The sequence below is a fragment of the Bubalus kerabau genome, chromosome X, assembly GCF_029407905.1.
Source record: "Bubalus kerabau isolate K-KA32 ecotype Philippines breed swamp buffalo chromosome X, PCC_UOA_SB_1v2, whole genome shotgun sequence".
Taxonomy (NCBI): Eukaryota; Metazoa; Chordata; class Mammalia; order Artiodactyla; family Bovidae; genus Bubalus; species Bubalus kerabau.
In genome coordinates this window covers 163,742,885-163,761,135 of record NC_073647.1, presented here as the reverse complement: position 1 = coordinate 163,761,135, position 18,251 = coordinate 163,742,885, and the positions used below count along the sequence as shown (strand labels likewise).

The 18,251-nt window shown below is 51.8% G+C and overlaps 1 protein-coding gene across 4 annotated transcripts in view; it reads right to left on the bottom strand.

The window, feature by feature from the left end:
- PRKX (protein kinase cAMP-dependent X-linked catalytic subunit) overlaps nucleotides 1-18,251 on the bottom strand; it is a 105,539-nt gene that overhangs the window by 66,290 nt on the left and 20,998 nt on the right. For all 4 annotated transcript variants that reach the window (XR_008708610.1, XM_055565042.1, XM_055565040.1 and 1 more), the window contains exons 2-3: nucleotides 16,279-16,447; nucleotides 4,374-4,637 (exon numbers count right to left, since the gene is read on the bottom strand). Coding sequence is in view for 3 of the 4 variants with exons in the window: in XM_055565042.1 (XP_055421017.1) it covers nucleotides 4,374-4,637; nucleotides 16,279-16,447 (433 nt within the window). In the remaining variant the exon portion in view is untranslated. The remainder of the gene's footprint in view (nucleotides 1-4,373; nucleotides 4,638-16,278; nucleotides 16,448-18,251) is intronic.

The following is an 18,251-nucleotide window of genomic DNA, read 5'->3' as shown; positions in this document are numbered from 1 at the left end:
CTGCTGATGCTGGAAGTGGTGATGAAAGTGAAGGGGACAATTTTGGAGGTGACGTTGGTGCCACGAGGGTGGACGTGATAAACTCAGAAGCACTGACTGTCTACTCGACATGCACTACCTGATCGAACTGTTTTTAGGAAAGACTTTCCAATGACCAGATCCAGACATCCTTACCTGTCACCCTACAGGTAGGAACACCTCTCATTTCACAGATGAAATGAGCAACACAAGGAACACAGGGGTGACTACAACCTACGACACACGCAACCCGACCCTCTAGAAACGGGCAAACACACGAGTCCAACACAGACAAGCAGTGCCCACAGCAAGCCTTCATTCCTCATGCCCCTCCGAGGTGCTTCCCCTAACAGAGCCTCTGGGTAAGGGAAATAAACGTAACCTAAAACTCATAAAGCACTCTCGCTTGGCAACCGTGGGCATACGGGCAGACCGTCTCACCTCTCAGAACCACAGATTTCTCAGCTGGGAACTGGTGAAAGTCGGGCAAACTGATCACCCAGCAAATCTGTGAAGCATTTTACTGACGGTTTGTTGGAATCAGGCTTCCAAACAAAATGACTTTGGGAAAAAAAACGACTTTCATGTTGATGTTTGGTAGACACCAACATAATATTGGACAGCCATTGTCCTTCAACTAAAAATAAATAAATTTAAAACAATGAAATTCTGTAAAGCAGTTACCCTCCAATTAAAAAATAAATCACGGAGAAAGAAATGGCCACGCACTCCAGTATTCTTAGCTGGAAAAGTCCATGAACAGAGGAGCCTGGCGGGCTGCAGGCCACGGGGTTACATGACTCAGCACACAGGCATGAGGCTTCAGGGAGATGGGTGGGGAGCAACAGACTGGTAAAAGCAAAAATAAATAAATAAATAAATTTTTTAAAAATAAAATTAATTAATTAATTAATTAAAAAAACAAAAAACAAAAAACTGGCCTCCCCTGGAAGTTCAGAGATTAGGAATCCACCGCTGGGGGTGGTCACAGGTTCTCATCACCCCTGCTTCCTTGCTTTGTCCCCTGGGTCCCATCCCTGGTCCAGGAAGATTGCACATTACACAGGGCAGTGAAAAGCCCACGTGCCACCGTGACCGAGCCTGCTCTAGAGCCCGTCCTCCACAACGGGAGAAGCCCCTGCAATGAGAAGCCCGCGGATCACAACCGGAGAGGGGCCCCCTGCTCGCCACAACTAGACAAAAGCCTGTGTGCTCTGCTCAGTCGCTCAGTCGTCTCTGACTCTTTGCGACCCCATGGACTGTAGCCCGCCAGGCTCCTCTGTCCATGGGGATTCTCCAGGAAAGAACACTGGAGTGGGTTGCCATGCCCTCCTCCAGGGGACCTGCCTGATCCAGACATGGAACCCAGGTCTCCCAAATCGCAGGCAGATTCTTTACCATCTGAGCTACCAGGAAAGCCCAAGAACACTGCAGTGGGGAGCCTCTCCCTTCTCCAGGGGAAGTTCCTGATCCAGGAATTCAACCAGGGTGTCCTCCATTGCAGGCAGACTCTTTACCAGCTGAGCCACCTAAGTACAGCAAGGAAAACCCAGTACAGCCAAAAAGAACAATTTTTTTTTTTTTTAAAAAAAGGGTGGAGTTTATACCCAACACTGCCAATAGGTGGCAGCACCCCTATCATCGACTGAAACCGAGGTTTCAAGCTACCTACACTCTTTGGGACGGCGGAGCCTGGTGGGCTGCCGTCTATGGGGTCGTACAGAGTCGGACACGACTGAAGCGACTTAGCAGCAGCAGCAGCAGCACTCTCTCTACATAAACTGAAAGTCACTCAGTTGTGTCCAACACTTTGCGACCTCACATACTATACGGTCCATGCAATGCTCCAGGCCAGAATACTGGAGTGGGGAGTCTTTCCCTTCTCCAGGGGATCTTCCCAACCCAGGGATAGAACCCAGGTCTCCTGTATTGCAGGCGGATTCTTTTCCAGCTAAGACACAAAGCACCCCATTTTATTCTTAGCCATGTAAGTGATGAAATTCTATAGGGGAAAAGGATACTGACTTTAACCGCATCAGAGAAAGTAATCGCAGGATGGCCCCTGTCTAAAAGCCATCACACATGAGCTATTTAATGTTAAGTCAGTTCAGTTCAGCTGCTCAGTCGTGTCCAACTCTTTGCGACCCCATGAATCACAGCACGCCAGGCCTCCCTCCATCACCAACTCCTGGAGTGTACTCAAACTCATGTCCATTGAGTTGGTGATGCCATCCAACCATCTCATTCTCTGTCGTCCCCTTCTCCTTCTGCCCCCAATCCTTCCCAGCATCAGAGTCTTTTCCAATGAGTCAGCTCTTTGCATTAGGTGGCCAATTAGGATTGGAGTTTCAGCTTCAGCATCAGTCCTTCCAATGAATACCCATGACTGATTTCCAATGACTATTCAGGATTGACTTCCTCGAGGACTGACTTCCTTTAATGTAAAACTGCTCCCCAATTGTTTGCCATAAACAGATGTTTCTGCAACGTGAGGAACAGTACTCACGTGAACGAACCCCAACTCGTCACAGGAATGGACACCACGGGCGTTTGTTCCAGATCTAGCTTCTGATACGGGAGTCATCAGCTGCCCTTTCACTGCACAGACTGAAATTCTAACCCGTTTTAATTTGAATTTAAATGTAACAACCCACACTCAATGCACGGACTGAAAAATGCACGTGAATCTGCTTTCTTTCCAACCGTTTCAAGCGTCACAGGCAATAAACACAGATCTCGAGTATCTGATAGGAAATCAATTCACACCAAAGGAGAAACGGTGTTTGGAATTTCAAAACCTGAGTACCAAAGATTCATGGAGGACTTCCGTGGAGGTCCAGTGGTTCAGAACCCATGCTTCCAAAGCAGGCAGCACACAGGTTCCATCCTTGGCTGGGGAACTAAGATCCCACACGCCGTGAGGTGTGGACAAAAAATATTCATGGAGAGTCAGTCAATGCTGATATGGGCACTATGTTTAAATGGTCCCATCTGGGACATCCTGAATTAAATCAAGTTCTGAATGCAATCATTTACACCTGGTTTGACTTTTTGAAACAAGGCTCATTAAAAACGCGAAATAATACAGATCTGTGCTGAATTTGTTTTGGACAGCAATGCTCTCGATAGCAACGTCAGGAAGTTAAATTAGTAAAATCATGCAGAGGAAGGGAACACATATCTTTGTCCTGGGAAATACGGTACTGTATGCGCCTCTGTGTGCTAAGGTGGGTCCGACTCCTCGTGACCCCAGGCAGTGTCAGAAGGACTGGGCCCTGAGGCTGTCTGTAAGATTGTCCTGGGCTTGTGGGGGCAAAATAACACACCTGTACCTCTTAAAAGTTCATCATTCTTATTACAGACAATAGCCAAGGCGTGGAGACAACCTCATTGTCCGTCAGTAGAGGAAAGGATAAAGGAGATGGAGTACAGATATGAGATGGAATATTACTCAGCCATGAAAAGGAAAGAGAGCATGCCATTTGCAGCAACATGGATGGACCTACAGACGGGCATATTAAGTGAAGTCTGTCAGACAAAGACAAAAGCTACACAATATCAGTTATAAGGGTGAGTGGTAGTTGCTCAGTCATGGCTAACTCTCTGCCATGAATTGTAGTCTGCCAGGCTCCTCTGTCCATGGGATTCTCCAGGCAAGAATAGTGGAGTGGGTTGCCATTCCGTTCTCCAGGGGATCTTTCCGACTCATGGATCGACCCTGTGTCTCCTGCTTGGCAGGCGGAATGTCTACCACTGAGCCACCATGGAAACCCCATGTATATCTATATGTATATCGCTGTGTGTGTGTGCTCAGTCGTCTGCAACTCTTTGAGACCCCATGGACTACAGCCCTCCAGGCTCCGCGTCCATGGAATTCACCGGGCAAGAATACTGGAGTGGGTAGCATTTCCCTTCTCCAGGGGATCTTGCGAACCCAGGTCTCCCACATCGGAGACAGATTTTTTACTGTCTGAGCCACCAGGGAAGCCCAAGAATACTGGAGTGGACAGCCCTTCCTTTCTCCAGGGGGTCTTCCTGATACAGGGATCGAACCCAGGTCTCCCACATTGCAGGTGGATTCTTTACTATCTGAACCACTAGGGGAAGCCCAACAATACTAGAGTGGGTACCCTTTCTCTTCTCCAGCGGATCTTCCTGACCCAGGGTTCGAACCGAGGTCTCCCACATTATAGGCATATTCTTTACTGTCTCAGCCACCAGGGAAGCCACCCATCACTTCTTCTGAGATGCGGAATCTCAACAGAAAGGAACTCCCAGCACAGAAGATGGAGTGGAGGCTGCCAGAGGCAGAGGGAGAGGAAAAGGAGAACACGGGGAGAGCAACGGTCACTCACTTGTCCACCAGCTTCTTGGCGAAACCAAAGTCGGTGAGCTTGACATGGCCGTCCCTGTCCAGCAGGATGTTCTCCGGCTTCAGGTCCCTATAGACGATGTCCCGGGAGTGCAGGTACTCGATGGCACAGACGATCTCAGCAGCGTAGAACAGCCCGGTGTTGCTGGAGAAGCGGCCACGGTTCCGCAGGTAGCTGAAGAGCTCACCGCCCGGCACGAACTCCATCAGCATGTACAGGAAGCGGTCGTCATGGCCCGTCCAGAACCTGCACCAGGGAGGGCAGGGGGATCACAGTGAGACTGAGCGCTGCGCCTCGGCCGGACAGACAAGAGGCTGAGGTGGGGAGAGGACTGAGTTCATGGTACATGAACAGGTCACACGAAGATACATCTATAGGGGTGGTCCAGCAGTCACGTATGGATGTGAGAGCTGGACCAGACAGAAGGCTGAGCGTCTGAGAATTGATGCTTTCCAACTGTGGTGTTGGAGAAGACTCTTGAGAGCCCCTTGGACTGCAAGGAAACCCAACCAGTCCATCCTAAAGGAAATCAGTGCTGAATATTCATTGGAAGGACTGATGCTGAAGCTGAAGCTCCAATACTCTGGCCACCTGATGCGAAGAGCTGACTCATTGGAAAAGACCCTGATGCTGGGAAAGATTGAGGGCAGGAGGAGAAGGGGGCGACAGAGGATGAGATGGTTGGATGGCATCACGGACTCAATGGACATGAGTTTGAGCAAACTCCGGGAGAGTGTTAAGGACAGGGAAGCCTGGCGTGCTGCAGTCCATGGGGTCGCAAAGAGTCGGACTCGACTGAGCAACTGAACAACTTCCTTGGTTCCTCAAGTGCTGTATTCATTACATCGGAGGGTGACAGACTCTAAGCAGAGGTGAGAAAGGCGTTGCAAAAAGAGAGAGAAGAAAAGAACACACTGGTAGATTCAACAGCCAGCACAAGGCCCTCAGTCATGAGAAAACCAGCTGCTGCAGTCCCTGGGTGCACAAACCGCTGGACACGACTGACCAGCTGAACAACACACATGGTCACAGACACGTGTATGTGTCTATGTATACACGTCATGAAAAGTGAAGCCGCTCAGATGTGTCTGACTCTTTGCGACCCCATGGACTGTAGCCTGCCAGGCTCCTCCGTCCATGGGATTTTCCAGGCAAGAATACTGGAGTGGTTTGCCATTCCCTTCTCCATCTATTGGAATAAACACAATTGTATAAGATACGGCCCTGGAAAAGGTACCCATAAGAAAGAGATGGTCATACTAAGTGAAGCCAGACAGAATCACAGAAATACTTTATGATGTTACTTATACGCAGAATCTAAAAAAGAATGACAAAGTCCCCTAAACAAAACTTTCAGACGCACTGGGAAACCAAAAGCTTCTTGTGACTTGCTTTATGGCATTCTCTGCTTTACTGAGGTGCTCCGCCGCTGAATCCGCTGTCTCTCTGAGGTCTGCCTATATAGTAAACTGTTACCAATATATAGACAAAGCACTGGAGGAGATGGCTTGCAATGACCCAAAACGTAACTGGAAGGGAAATCAGAAAGAAGAAATCAAGTGCAGTGGTCTGGAAAGTACATGTGCATAGTTGCTCAATCATGTCTGACTCTTTGTGACCCCCTGGACTGTAGCCCACCAGGCTCCTCTGTCCATGGGATTCTCCAGGCAAGAATACTGGAGTGGGTTGCCGTGTCCTCCTCCAGGGGATCTTCCCGACCCCGGGATCAAACCCAGGTCTCCTGCACTGCAAGCAGATTCTTTATCGTGTGAGCAACAGGGAAGTTCCCAGGGAAGTATAAGTTTATGCAATAAAAAAAAGATGAGGGAATTCCCTGGTGGTCCAGCGGTGAGGACACTGTGCTTTCAGTTGTTGAGGGCGTGGGTTTTGATGCCTGGTGTGAGAACTAAGATCCCACAAGCTGCACAAGATGGCCAAATTAAAAAAAGAAAAAAGACGGGCTGCAGAGAGGAAAAACTTTTCCATGTCCAAGGAAAGCCTTTCAAAAAGAAAAAACAACATACTGTTCTCATGTTCAAATGAACGTCTATTTCGCTCATCCCCGCGGTTATCCGTTAGAGAAAAGTATGGGTCCTGCATACAAGAGGCTTTCTCTAAGTGTGCATTTAAATGTGAAGACTCTCTGAGGCTAGCCTCAGACGCATACTTAGTCACTCACTCCTGTCTTACTCTTGGCAACCCTATGGACTGTAGCCCTCTAGCTCCTCTCTCTCCATGGGACTTCCCAGGCAAGGAGACTGGACTGGATTGCAATTCCCTTCTGCAAGTGGATCTTCCCGATCCAGGGACTGAACCTGCATCTCCTGCATCAGCAAGCAGCATTCTTTACCATCTGGGCCACCTGGGGAGCCCGCTACGCTCAGATAAAGCTGCTGTTACCATAAACGCAAGCCCATCTGCCTGACACCCAGTGAGACCAAACAATACTAGAATACTGGAATTTGGAACACAGAAAAGTTTGTTACAGGGCCACACAAGGAGATGGGTGCATCAAGCCTTAAGAAACCCAAAGTTACTGGAAGCTTTCAGCAAAGCCCTTTTGTACGGAAGGTGAAGGATGGGCGTGGTTAGCTGTTGCCCACTTCTTGATGTCAGAGCCTTTATTCAGGCTTCCCAGGTGGCTCAGGGGTGAAGAATCCCCCTGCAATGCAGGAGACCTGGGTTCAATCCGCAGGTTGGGAAGATCCCCTGGAGAAGGAAATGGCAACCCACTCCAGTATTCTCACCTGGAGAATCCCACGGACAGAGGAGCCTGGCAGGGCTACAGTCCACGGGGCCGCAAAGAGTCAGACACGACTGAGCACATTCACAGGCACACACATCCTTTGCTCTTGAGGTCCCGTCACGGTCAATGGACAATGTTCCGCTAAATCTCTATCAGACATGTTACATTCTCTGTTCTGAAAAGAAAGGGCCAGGTCACCAGGCACAGGTTTCACCCTTCAGGGTCCCAGGCCTGGCTCAGAAGGGACAGAGCTCAGCGGGCAGCTCCCTGAGGGCCAAATCCCCAGACCCGCCCAGTTGTCAGCACTGAACTGACCCCCAGGCTTCTCAGGGTGCCCAGGCCGGGGGAGACGGGGCCCCATGGGGGGCCCTGACGGCAGGGTAGCCAGGACAGACGCCCACTGTAGTTAGATTGCAGACCCAAGGATGGGGGAGACCCCCAGGCTTCTCAGGGTGTCCAGATGGGGACACGAGGTCCCACGGGGGTCCCTGACGGCAGGGTAGCCAGGATAGACGCCCGCTCTAGTTAGATCACAGAACCCAAGACTGGGGGAGACGGTCACCGTGGCCTGAAGACCCGGGTCCAGACAGGGGGTGGCCCTTGCAAGCACCCTGGAGCCCCCCAAGCCATAAACCCCAGCTTGTTCCCAGGGCCCTCTGGGCTCTCCTGCTGGACCAAGGCTGGGTGAGCTGGAGGGCCCCCGGGGGTAAGGCCAGGACCCGTATCTGGACTCTGGGTCCACCCGATGACCATCAGTTCACACACCTTTGGATGAAAGCCCTCACTGTGGGGCACTGATTGGAGAAGGAAATGGCAACCCACTCCAGTGTTCTTGCCTGGAGAATACCAGGGACGGGGGAGCCTGGTGGGCTGCCGTCTATGGGGTCGCACAGAGTCGGACACGACTAAAGTGACGTAGGAGCAGCAGCAACAGGGGGCATTGAATGACAACTGGGGGCCTGTGGGCGGGGCCCGCTGCAGCGCCGTCCAAAGGCTCAGCAGCATCACTAAGCGCTGTTCATTGATGCTTGCTTGCCAGTGGGTGTGGCCCACTCGGTGACATCCAATGGCTGACCAGAACCACTAAGGGTCGCTCATTGACTGTTGGCTGCTCATGGGCGGGGCCCACTACAGCACCGTCCAATGACTAAGCAGCGTAACTAAGGGCTGTTGATGCTTGCTTGGCAGGCCACTGTGATGGCAACCAATGGCTAAGCAGGACCATTAAGGGTCGTTCACTGGCAGTTGGCTGCTTGTGGGTGGGACACACTGCAGAGCCGACCAATGGCTGAGTGGAAACACGAAGGGTGGTTCACTGACTGCAGCTTGTGGGTGGGGCCCACTGACGTGCCATCCAATGGCTGAGCAGGACCACTAAGGGTCGCTCATTGGAAGTTTGCTGCTTGTGGGCGGGTCCCATTGCAGAGACGACCAATGGTTGAGTGGCACCAAGAATGTTCCTCATTGACAGTTGGTTGCCTGGGGACCACTGTGGCGCTGCCTAACGACTGAGCAGGACCATCACCAGGACTTCATTGGGAGTTGGTTGCTTGTGGGTGGGGCCCACTGAGGTGCTGGCCACTGTGTGAGCAGGACCACTAAGGGTCGCTCATTGGCAGTTGGTTGCTTGTGGGCAGGGCCTTCTGAGGTGCCAACCAATGGAGGTGCGGTACCACTTACAGTCTCTCATTCATAGTTGGTTGCCAGCAGGCGGAGCTCACTGAGGCATCAACCCATGGCTGGGCAGGACCACTAAGGGTCACTTATTGACGATTGTTTCTGGGCAGGTCCTTCTGCAGCACTGAGTGGGACCACTCATGGGCGCTCATTCATAGTTGGTTGCCGGTGGGCTGAGCCCACTGAGGCCTCAACCCATGCCTGAGCAGGACCACTCAGGGTCTCTTATGGACAGTTGGTTGCATGTAGGCGGGACCCGCTGCAGAGCTGACCAATGGCTGAGCGGGACCTGTTGCCTAGTAACGGTGCAGAGTAGTGATGTACATTGAGCGCTGCATGCTAAGTGATGTACTTACCTCACTTTGTTACACTCCTATAAATGCCTTTCTTTCTGCATTCCTAGACTTCTGCCTCTTGCGGCCAGGGCTGCCCAGGGACCCCATCTTTAGGAGGCACAGTGGCAGCCACTTCTAGAGGTTTCTCTTTCCCCAGTTCCCATTCCCAGTCTCAAGGCTCGAGATCTGCAATGTTGAGATGTGACAGAAGATAGGAGGCAGGAAGAGGGCTTGGGGTGGGGGTGGTTTGTGGCTGTTGTTACTAGAAAAGGAACAAAACCTGCCCTCCCCCAGTATCTCTCTGGCATGCAGATTATCTCCAGCTGAAAACAAACAAGGTCCAGGAGACGCAAGGGAAAACTTGGACCTTCTCCCTGAACTGCCTAAAAGAACGTAGATAGAGGAGTTGCTCCTGGACTCTCTAGTTTCAGCAGAGATGTCTGCATAGGATATGGGCCCCTGTGTGGTGGGGCAAACAGAGCCTGGAGACCAAAGTCTCTATATCTCTCCTGGACCAGCAAACATTTATTTATACAACTTTTGTTTTTTTTCTGTCTCTATGTCAACTGCCCTTCCTCCTCTTTGATATCTCAAACCACTACCCCCAACATCCTGTTTTTGTCTTCAGCTGAAGAAGGTATTTAAGGGGAGTGTTAGGGCCACTTGGGGAGTCCCAGTTGGCTCAGGGGTAAAGAGTTCGCCTGCCGAAGCAGGAGACGCAGGAGTTCTATCCCTGGGTTGGGAAGATCCCCTGGAGGAGGAAATGGCAACCCATTCCAGTATTCCGGCCTGGAGAATCCCATGGATAGAGGAGCCTGGCGGGGCTACAGTCCATGGGGGTCCTGAAGAGCTGGGACACAACTGAGCATGCAGGCCACACGTTGGGCCATTTTCAGGAGTGACTCCATTTTCGTAGCTCTCTCCCATGTATACATGAGATTAAATTTTTGTGTGCTTTTTCTCCTGGTTCATCTGTCTTAGGTCCATTTCATTCTTAGACCAGCCAGAAGAGCCTGGAAGGATCAGGAACATGTCTTCCTCCCCGGCATCACTGTCTAGAGAAACCAGGTGACCAGACGCCCGTCTTTTTTCCATCATTTATAATTGAGACAAGTCTCTTTCTCTGGGCTGCACGCACTCCTTCTCTAGGTCACATCATGACATGTCTGGGTCTAGCTAGCCTGTTCCTTGCCGTGACGCTCAAAGAGAAGCACACAGAATCCCAAAGCTATGACAGCCTCACTGTTCTTTCTTGCGAGAGCTCAGCACCCAGCGAGTGCTTTTCTGATGGGAAAATAGCTTCTACAGTCCCAATGACACCTGACTGATGACCCTGCACAATGAACCTCTACAGAAACTCATGAGAAATGGAATCATTTCCAGCCATATCAGTAAACCAAGGATGTCACAGTCTTGAGTGATTGCAACCACGATGGATGGTGAGTCCATTAGCCCTGAAGGAACTCAGGAAACAACACTTGCCTTCTAGCAGCCACTCCCCATGGTGAGCCCTGAGGAAACTCACGAGGTGAACACACGGGACGCTGGCCCCAGGTAGCTGAGATGTAGAATAAAGGAATGACTTCAGTGAGTCCAGATTCTTGCATCTTCCTATACATCAGTTCAGTTCAGTTCAGTTGCTCAGTCGTGTCCAACTCTGCAACCCCATGGACTGCAGCATGCCAGGCCTCCCTGTCCATCACCAACTCCTGGAGCTTGTTCAGACTCATGTCCATAGAGTCGGTGATGCCATCCAACCATCTCATCCTCTGTTGTCCCCTTCTCCTCCCGCCCTCAATCTTTCCCAGCATCAGGGTCTTATCCAATGTGTCAGCTCTTTGCATGAGTTGCCCAAAGTATTGGAGTTTCAGCTTCAACATCAGTCCTTCCAATGAACACCCAGGACCAATTTCCTTTAGAATGGACTGGTTGGATGTCCTTGCAGTCCAAGGGACTCTCAAGGGTCTTCTCCAACACCACAGTTCAAAAGCATCAACTCTTCAGCACTCAGCTTTCTTTATGGTTCAACACTCACATCCATACATAGAAAAGCACTAAATTTCTTACATTCGGATATCTGATTTCCTTCATTAACAATCATCTTCTGATGCTCACACTACCTGCTCTCTGTTGCAAAACGTCTATATAACTTGGCTCCCTGCACCCCGTCCTGCTTCCTCAGAGCAATTCTCAGGGTTAATAGAGATGCCGCCTCCTGGGCTTAAGTCCTAAAAATGTCAGCGGTGCTGCGAACACCCGTCATGGTGCCACTCTTGAAAGAACAGAAAGTGTTAGCCGTTCAGCCGTGTCTGACTCTGTGACCCCATGGACTCTAGCCCACCAGGCTCCTCTGACCACTGGGATTCTCCAGGCAAGGATACTGGAGTGGGTTACCATTCCCTTCTCCAGGTCCCACTCTTGCTGCTGCTGCTGCTAAGTCACTTCAGTCGTGTCTGACTCTGTGCGGCCCCATAGACGGCAGCCCACCAGGCTCCTCCGTCCCTGGGATTCTCCAGGCAAGAACACTGGAGTGGGTTGCCATTTCCTTCTCCAATGCATGAAAGTGAAAAGTGAAAGTGAAGTTGCTCAGTCGTGTCCGACTCTTCGTGACCCCACGGACTGCGGCCTTCCAGGCTCCTCCGTCCATGGGATTCTCCAGGCAAGAGTACTGGAGTGGGGTGCCATCGCCTTCTCCGGGTCCCACTCTTAGATGCCAGCAATTTCTATACAGCAGAAAGGACAGGGAGCAGACACAGGGTTGCCTTCTTCAGACAGGACCGAAGCCGTCCTCCCCTGGGAAATCTTGACTGTGTCACAATCCTTCAACACCCTGGACGCTGAGTTACTCAGCTCTTCTAAAATTATCTCTCCACTGGCTGCACTGGCCTTTGGAATGGCTTTATCCCAGAACAGAAAAGTTTCGTCCGCTATCTATGTACCAAACCTCCTGGCTGGCTTTCAGAGCAATGCAAGCAGTAGCTCTTCAAATCCTGAACTTGCTGATAACACCCCTGGCGAACGCACCAAACTGTTCAAGCAGAAGTTCAGACTGGAATCTTTCTTCGGCGTGATCTTCTGTGCTCCACACAGCTTCATGTAAACGCAAGGAAAACCCACTCGGGGTTTCTGGACAGTGTTTCAAAAGGCAGATACTGGGAGAAAACTGCACAGCTGGGAGGATTCAACAGCTGCTCACCTCCTGGTTTTCTTCCCACTCAACTGCGTGCTTCACCCCGTGGCCGTGGGCGTCCCCCGCCGTCTGTTCCCAGGGCTGGTCACACAGATCCCTCTCCCCGCTGCTCTTTGTATGGGGACACATCCAAAGCCTGCTGGCCCTGGATCAACACAACCGCAGTTTTAAAACACAACCTGGTCTCTAAAGTGATAATGCACAGAAAAACATCCGAAACCTCAAGGACCTTATAACAACACTCTCATGGGCTAAAAGACATGCATTGAGCAAGTCAGTAAGTAGGTGTTCTGGCTGGATGGTCAAAGTGTCAGTCGCTAGGTCGTGTCCGACCCTTTGCAACCCCACGGACCATAGCCCGCTGGGCTCCTCTGTCCATGGGACTCTCCAGGCAAGAATACTGGGCTGGGTTGCCATTTCCTCCTCCAGGGGATCTTCCTGACCCAGGGACTGAACCCGCGTCTCCTGCCATTTCAGGCAGATTTATTTATATATAATGGTGTGTATATATATATATATACCATCTGCATCACCCCAAATCCATATATTGAACTGCTAACCCTCCAGGACCTAAGAATATGACTGTATTAGGAGATGGGTCTTCAAAGGGAGGATAAAGGTGAAATGAGGTCACTAGGGCGGGTCCTGATCCCAAAGGACTGGGGTCCATACAGAAAGAGGGGGTCAGGAGACAGGCACACACAGAGGCACAGCTGTGTAGACTAAATTACAAGGAAAAGTCCCATCTCCTTCTCCTGGGATTCTTCCCGACCTAGGCCTCTTGGTATAAGGCCACCCATCAAATTGGATAACCAACACATTTCTACCTCAACAACTTAATTCTACCTGCAATGCTCCAATTTCCAAACAAGGCACTTTCACAGCTACTTATGGCATATTTCTGGGCTTGGGTACTAGTTGCTCAGTCATGTGTGACTGACTCTTTGCAACCCCACGGACTGTAGCCTGCCAGGCTCCTCTGTCCATGAGGTTCTCCAGGCAAGAACATTGGAGTGGGTTGCTATTTCCTTCTCCAGGGGATCTTCCCGTCCCAGGGATCGAACCCAGGTCTTCTGCATTGCAGGCAGATTCTTTACCATCTGAGCCACCAGGGAAGACCCATCTTTTGGGGAGGCAGACACAATTAAACCCAGAACTAGGTGGGATATCCAGAGCTGGAAGCCCCCCAGCGCAAGACTCACAAGAGCATCACCCCAATGTTTCCTGAGTCCAGAGCACATGCAACGAGGTCAACTCAGCATCTCCTCTCTGCCACTCCCAGCCCTGAAAAGAGCTTCTCCCGCCGGCTTCTTGCCTCTTTTCCAAACTCTTGTCTTCTCAACAACAACATCTAGGACTTTTCCTATTCACCATCAAGTCTATCTGCTTCTCTTCCATGTAAGTGTTAGTCACTCAGTCATATCCGACTCTTTGCGACCACACAGACCATAGCCCACTGGGCTCCTATGTCCATGGGATTGTCGAGGCAAGAACACTGGAGTGGGCTGCCTTTCCTTCTCTTGCTCCCAGCCCAGGGACTGAACCCGAGTCTCCTGCATTGCAGGCAGATTCTCTAACCATCACATAAGCTACCACAGCAGCTCAACAGACCACTAGGTCTCCAGAACAAACAGGAATCCGGCCACCAGGAGGCCTGTCTTCCTGGGAAAACTGGGCCACGAAGCACCCTCGGGGACACACCCTGGGGTTCTGGTTTGAGGACTTCCTGTACTTGGTTTAAAAGCAAAAAAAAAAAAAAAAGGCTCAAGCCAGTTCTCCTAAATCACGTGAGAATGCCTTGGCCACAGACAGAGCAGTCCTCATCTCCTTTATAAAAGATTCATCAAAAACCACTGGGCAACAGGAGTGCCTTCTCAGAATCTCTGAGTTCACAGGAGAGACACCGTTAAGAAGCAGCTTTACTTTGTTGCAGAAGAAGACACACTCGCATTGGGTTGTCTACAAGTCTTCCTGTCAGCCATCTGGAGACTCAAACTTGACTGGGGTCAGGGGATTGACTCCGATGCACCAGCGACTTCTGTTCTGATGACTCAAAAGCATGAGACTCTAGTGACCCGTCCACACGGGCCCCACACTGCCCTTCGGCTCCGTAAAAGGAAAAGTCAGACACACGCACAAAAAAGCCAGCTGCTCCCTTCTGTCCCCCATCAAACACGCCTCTACTCATCTGGAGACAGTGTTCCGGTGGTTCTGAGTTTACGGGTGTTTTCGTCCGTGCGTGGGGGTACCGAGGGGGACACGCAAGATGCTCCGAGACCATAGTAAATGGTCCTGTGTCTGCTTGCCTGGGCGAGTGGATTGCAGAAGAAAGGCAGGTGTGGATGGCTGAGTTGGGAGGTGGTGAGGGGCAGGGCAAGGCAGAGGAGGCGAGCATTGCAGCGGAGGCATGATCCTGGGCTGACCACGTGGCTGGCACCCCGACCTTCCAGTGTGGTTACTGTGCTGGGATGATGGAGGGAAGGGCATCTCAAAAGGGTCACCGTGCCCGTGTGCTCAGTCGCTTCTGTCGTGTCCGACTCTCTGCAACCCCGTGGACTGCAGCCCCCCGCAGGCTCCTCTGTCCGTGGGGATTCTCCAGGCAAGAACACTGGAGTGGGTTGCCATGCCCTCCTCCAGGGGATCTCTGCAGAGCCGGGGATGGAACCCATGTCTCCTGCACTGGCGGCTGGGTTCTTTACCCACTGAGCCACGTGGGAAGCCCGAAAAACAGTCAAATCCAGGGACAAAGCCAGAGCCCGTGACCAGCCGTCTCGAGGACACAATTAAATAAAGCCCCTGGGGTCATTCTCTACGGACCTGCAAACACAGACGCAGATGGCCGGCAGGGTGTGGCGTGGGGTGCGTGGACCCCAACGGCTGCAGGGAAGCAAAGGGTGCCTTGAAAGCAGGCAAGTCGGGGAGACAAGGGGGGTTGAGAGGAATACAGTGGAGGCAGGAGGTGGGAGCCAGGAAAGAAGCTTCCCCTAGGGATGGGGACAGACAGCCTGCTGTGGACGCCTACACGTCTGGGTCGTGGGCCAGGGTTGTACCTTTCACTAGCAAAGAGCGTAGGAGAGCCGCTTTACTGGTAGCTCAGTGGGAAAGACTCCACCGGCCCGTGCAGGGCAGCGAGTGAGTGAAAGTCACTCCGTCGTGTCCGACTCTTTGAGACCCCGTGGACTGCAGCCCACCAGGGTCCTCTGTCCATGAGATTCTCCAGGCAAGAATACTGGAGTGGGTTGCCATTCACTTCTCCAGGGGATCCTCCCAGCCCATGCATCAAACCTGGGTTTCGTGCACTGCAGGCAGATTCTGTACCGTATGAGCCACCAGGGAAGCCCAAGAACACTGGAGTGGGTTGCCATGCCCTACTCAAGAGGATCTTCCCCACCCAGAGATCGAACCCATGTCTCTCGGATCTCCTGCATTGGCAGGAGGGTTCTTCACCACCAGCAACACCTGGGAAGCCCAATAATCATGCACTTCAGCCCCCAAATCATAAATCAACCAATAAAGCAAACTTCAAAGAGTGTGGGAGAGAGAGGCATGTATGCGCTGCATGCCGGGCACCATCAACTGGATGATGCCACAATACATCCACGTGACGACATTTGAGACTCCATGAGACACCCCAGAGGGGATGGGAGTGGGCAGAGGTGAGCGGGTGACTGACGTCCCAGGAAAACCCAGGAGATGAGAGCTCTGGCGACGGGAGGCGGGGAGCCCATGTGGATGTCTTGCTGGGGCAGACAGGCACTCCTCCCCGCCGACCCTGGGCAGACACTTGGTGGGAACTGCACCCTCTCTTGTGTAAGATGGGGAGCCTGAGGTGCGTCAGGACCCAGCGGGAACACGCTCCGGCCCCAGCACACACAGGAGGCTCCCATGTTGGGGGGTGCGGGCGGGCAGGCAGGCGGGGACCCAGAGCCAAGGACTCACAGTTTGACCAGGAAAGGGTGGTTGACTTCCTTCAGCACAGACTTCTCATTGTGGACATGCTGCTCCTGCTTCAGGCGGATGATGTCGGGGATGGTCATCACCTTCAGGGCGAAGAAATGCTTGCTTGTCTTCTCCTGGACGAGCTGCACGCGGCCGAACGTCCCTGTACCTGCATGCGGAGGGCACAGTGGGGGAGAGGCGTGCTCAGCGACCATGGCTCCCCCCACCCACCAGGAATATCAGACAACGTGGCAGGTCAGACGACTCCATTCCCTACCAGGCGACAGACACTCCTCTGCAATAGTCAAGTTAAATTCGTGCACACACACAGCATCACTTGACTACGAGAAAGCTACAAAGAGTCACAGCTGTGGTTCTTCCAGGAGCGACGCATGGATGTGAGAGCTGGACCATAAGGAAGGCTGAGCGCACTTAAGCACTGATGCTTTCGAACTGTGGGGCTGGAAAACACTTGAGAGTCCCTTGCAAGGAGATCCAACCAGTCCATCCTAAAGGAAATCAGTCCTGAATATTCACTGGAAGGACTGATTGATGCTGAAGCTGAAATTCCAATACCCTGGCCACCTGAACTGGCCAAAAAACTGACTCAGTGGAAAAGACCCTGCTGCTGGGAAAGATTGAAGGCAGGAGGAGAAGGGGACGACAGAGGATGAGATTGTTGGATGGCATCAATGACTCGATGGACATGAGTTTGGATAAAGTCTGGGAGTTGTGGATGGACAGGGAGGCCTGGCGTGCTGCAGTCCATGGGGTTGCAGAGAGACGGACACGAATCAGCGGCTGAAGGACAAGAAGCATAACCTGCCCCTGAATTGTCCTTTGATGAGAGTGACTGACCATCGTTTCTGGAAATGAGTCATCCCAGAGAAAACACACACGTAGTTAAAGGCAGAATGGGAAAGCACGACAAATACATTCCTTTGACGTGTCTTTTTCTTGCCACTTTTCTAAATCAGGACGAGACACAGAAAACAAACTTACGGCGACTGAAGGGGAAAGGGTTGGGGGAGGGTTAAATGAGGAGTTTGGGATGAACAGACACACACGACTATGTGGAAAATGGACAAGCAGGGAGCTACTGCTGGACAGCACAGGGAATTCTACTCCACATCTCGTAGTAACCGTGTATGGAAAGAGAATGTAAAAAAAGAACAGATACGTAACTGAGTCACTGTGCTCTACACCTGAAATGAAGCCAACACTGTAATTAACTCTCGCTGCCGTTTAGTCGCTCGGCAGTGACGAGCTGACTCTTTGCGACCCCATGGACTGTAGCCCGCCAGGCTCCTCTGTTCATGGGGATGCTCCAGGCAAGAATACTGGAGTGGGTTGCCATGCCCTCCTCCAGGGGATTTTCCGGACACAGGGATTGAACCCCGGTCTCCTGCATTGCAGGTAGATTCTTTACTGTCTGAGTCACCAGGGGTGGTCGTAAACCCAAGGACAGGGTCCTCATAAGACACAGAACAGGAGAGACAGAGACACAGAGGAGAAGCCACGTGGAGACGCAGACAGAGACGGGAGGGAGGCGGCCACCAGCCCAGGGACGGACGCCTGGAGCCCCCAGAAGCTGGAAGAGGTGGGAAGGACCCTGCCCTGGAGCCTCTGCAGGGAGCTCAGCCCTGGGACACCCTGACCTCAGACGTCTGGTCCCCAGGGTTCAGAGAAGATGAATGTCTACAGTTTCAAGCTTCCCAATTTGGTGGAAATTTGTTATGGCTGCACCAGGGGCTACGAATTCAACCAAACAAGGCTCAGGAATTGTCTGAGGATCCTTGTTGTTTAATCACTTAATACCACACGTTTATGTTTTTGCAGATAGAACCTAACACAGCTTTAATCTTCCTCCTGTTTGAGAACAGGTCTGGACATGGAAATGTACATGTTTCAAGTGCCCCAACGGAGCTCCGCTCAGGTCTCTGGACACGCTGACGTGGTCTGGGAAAATTTCA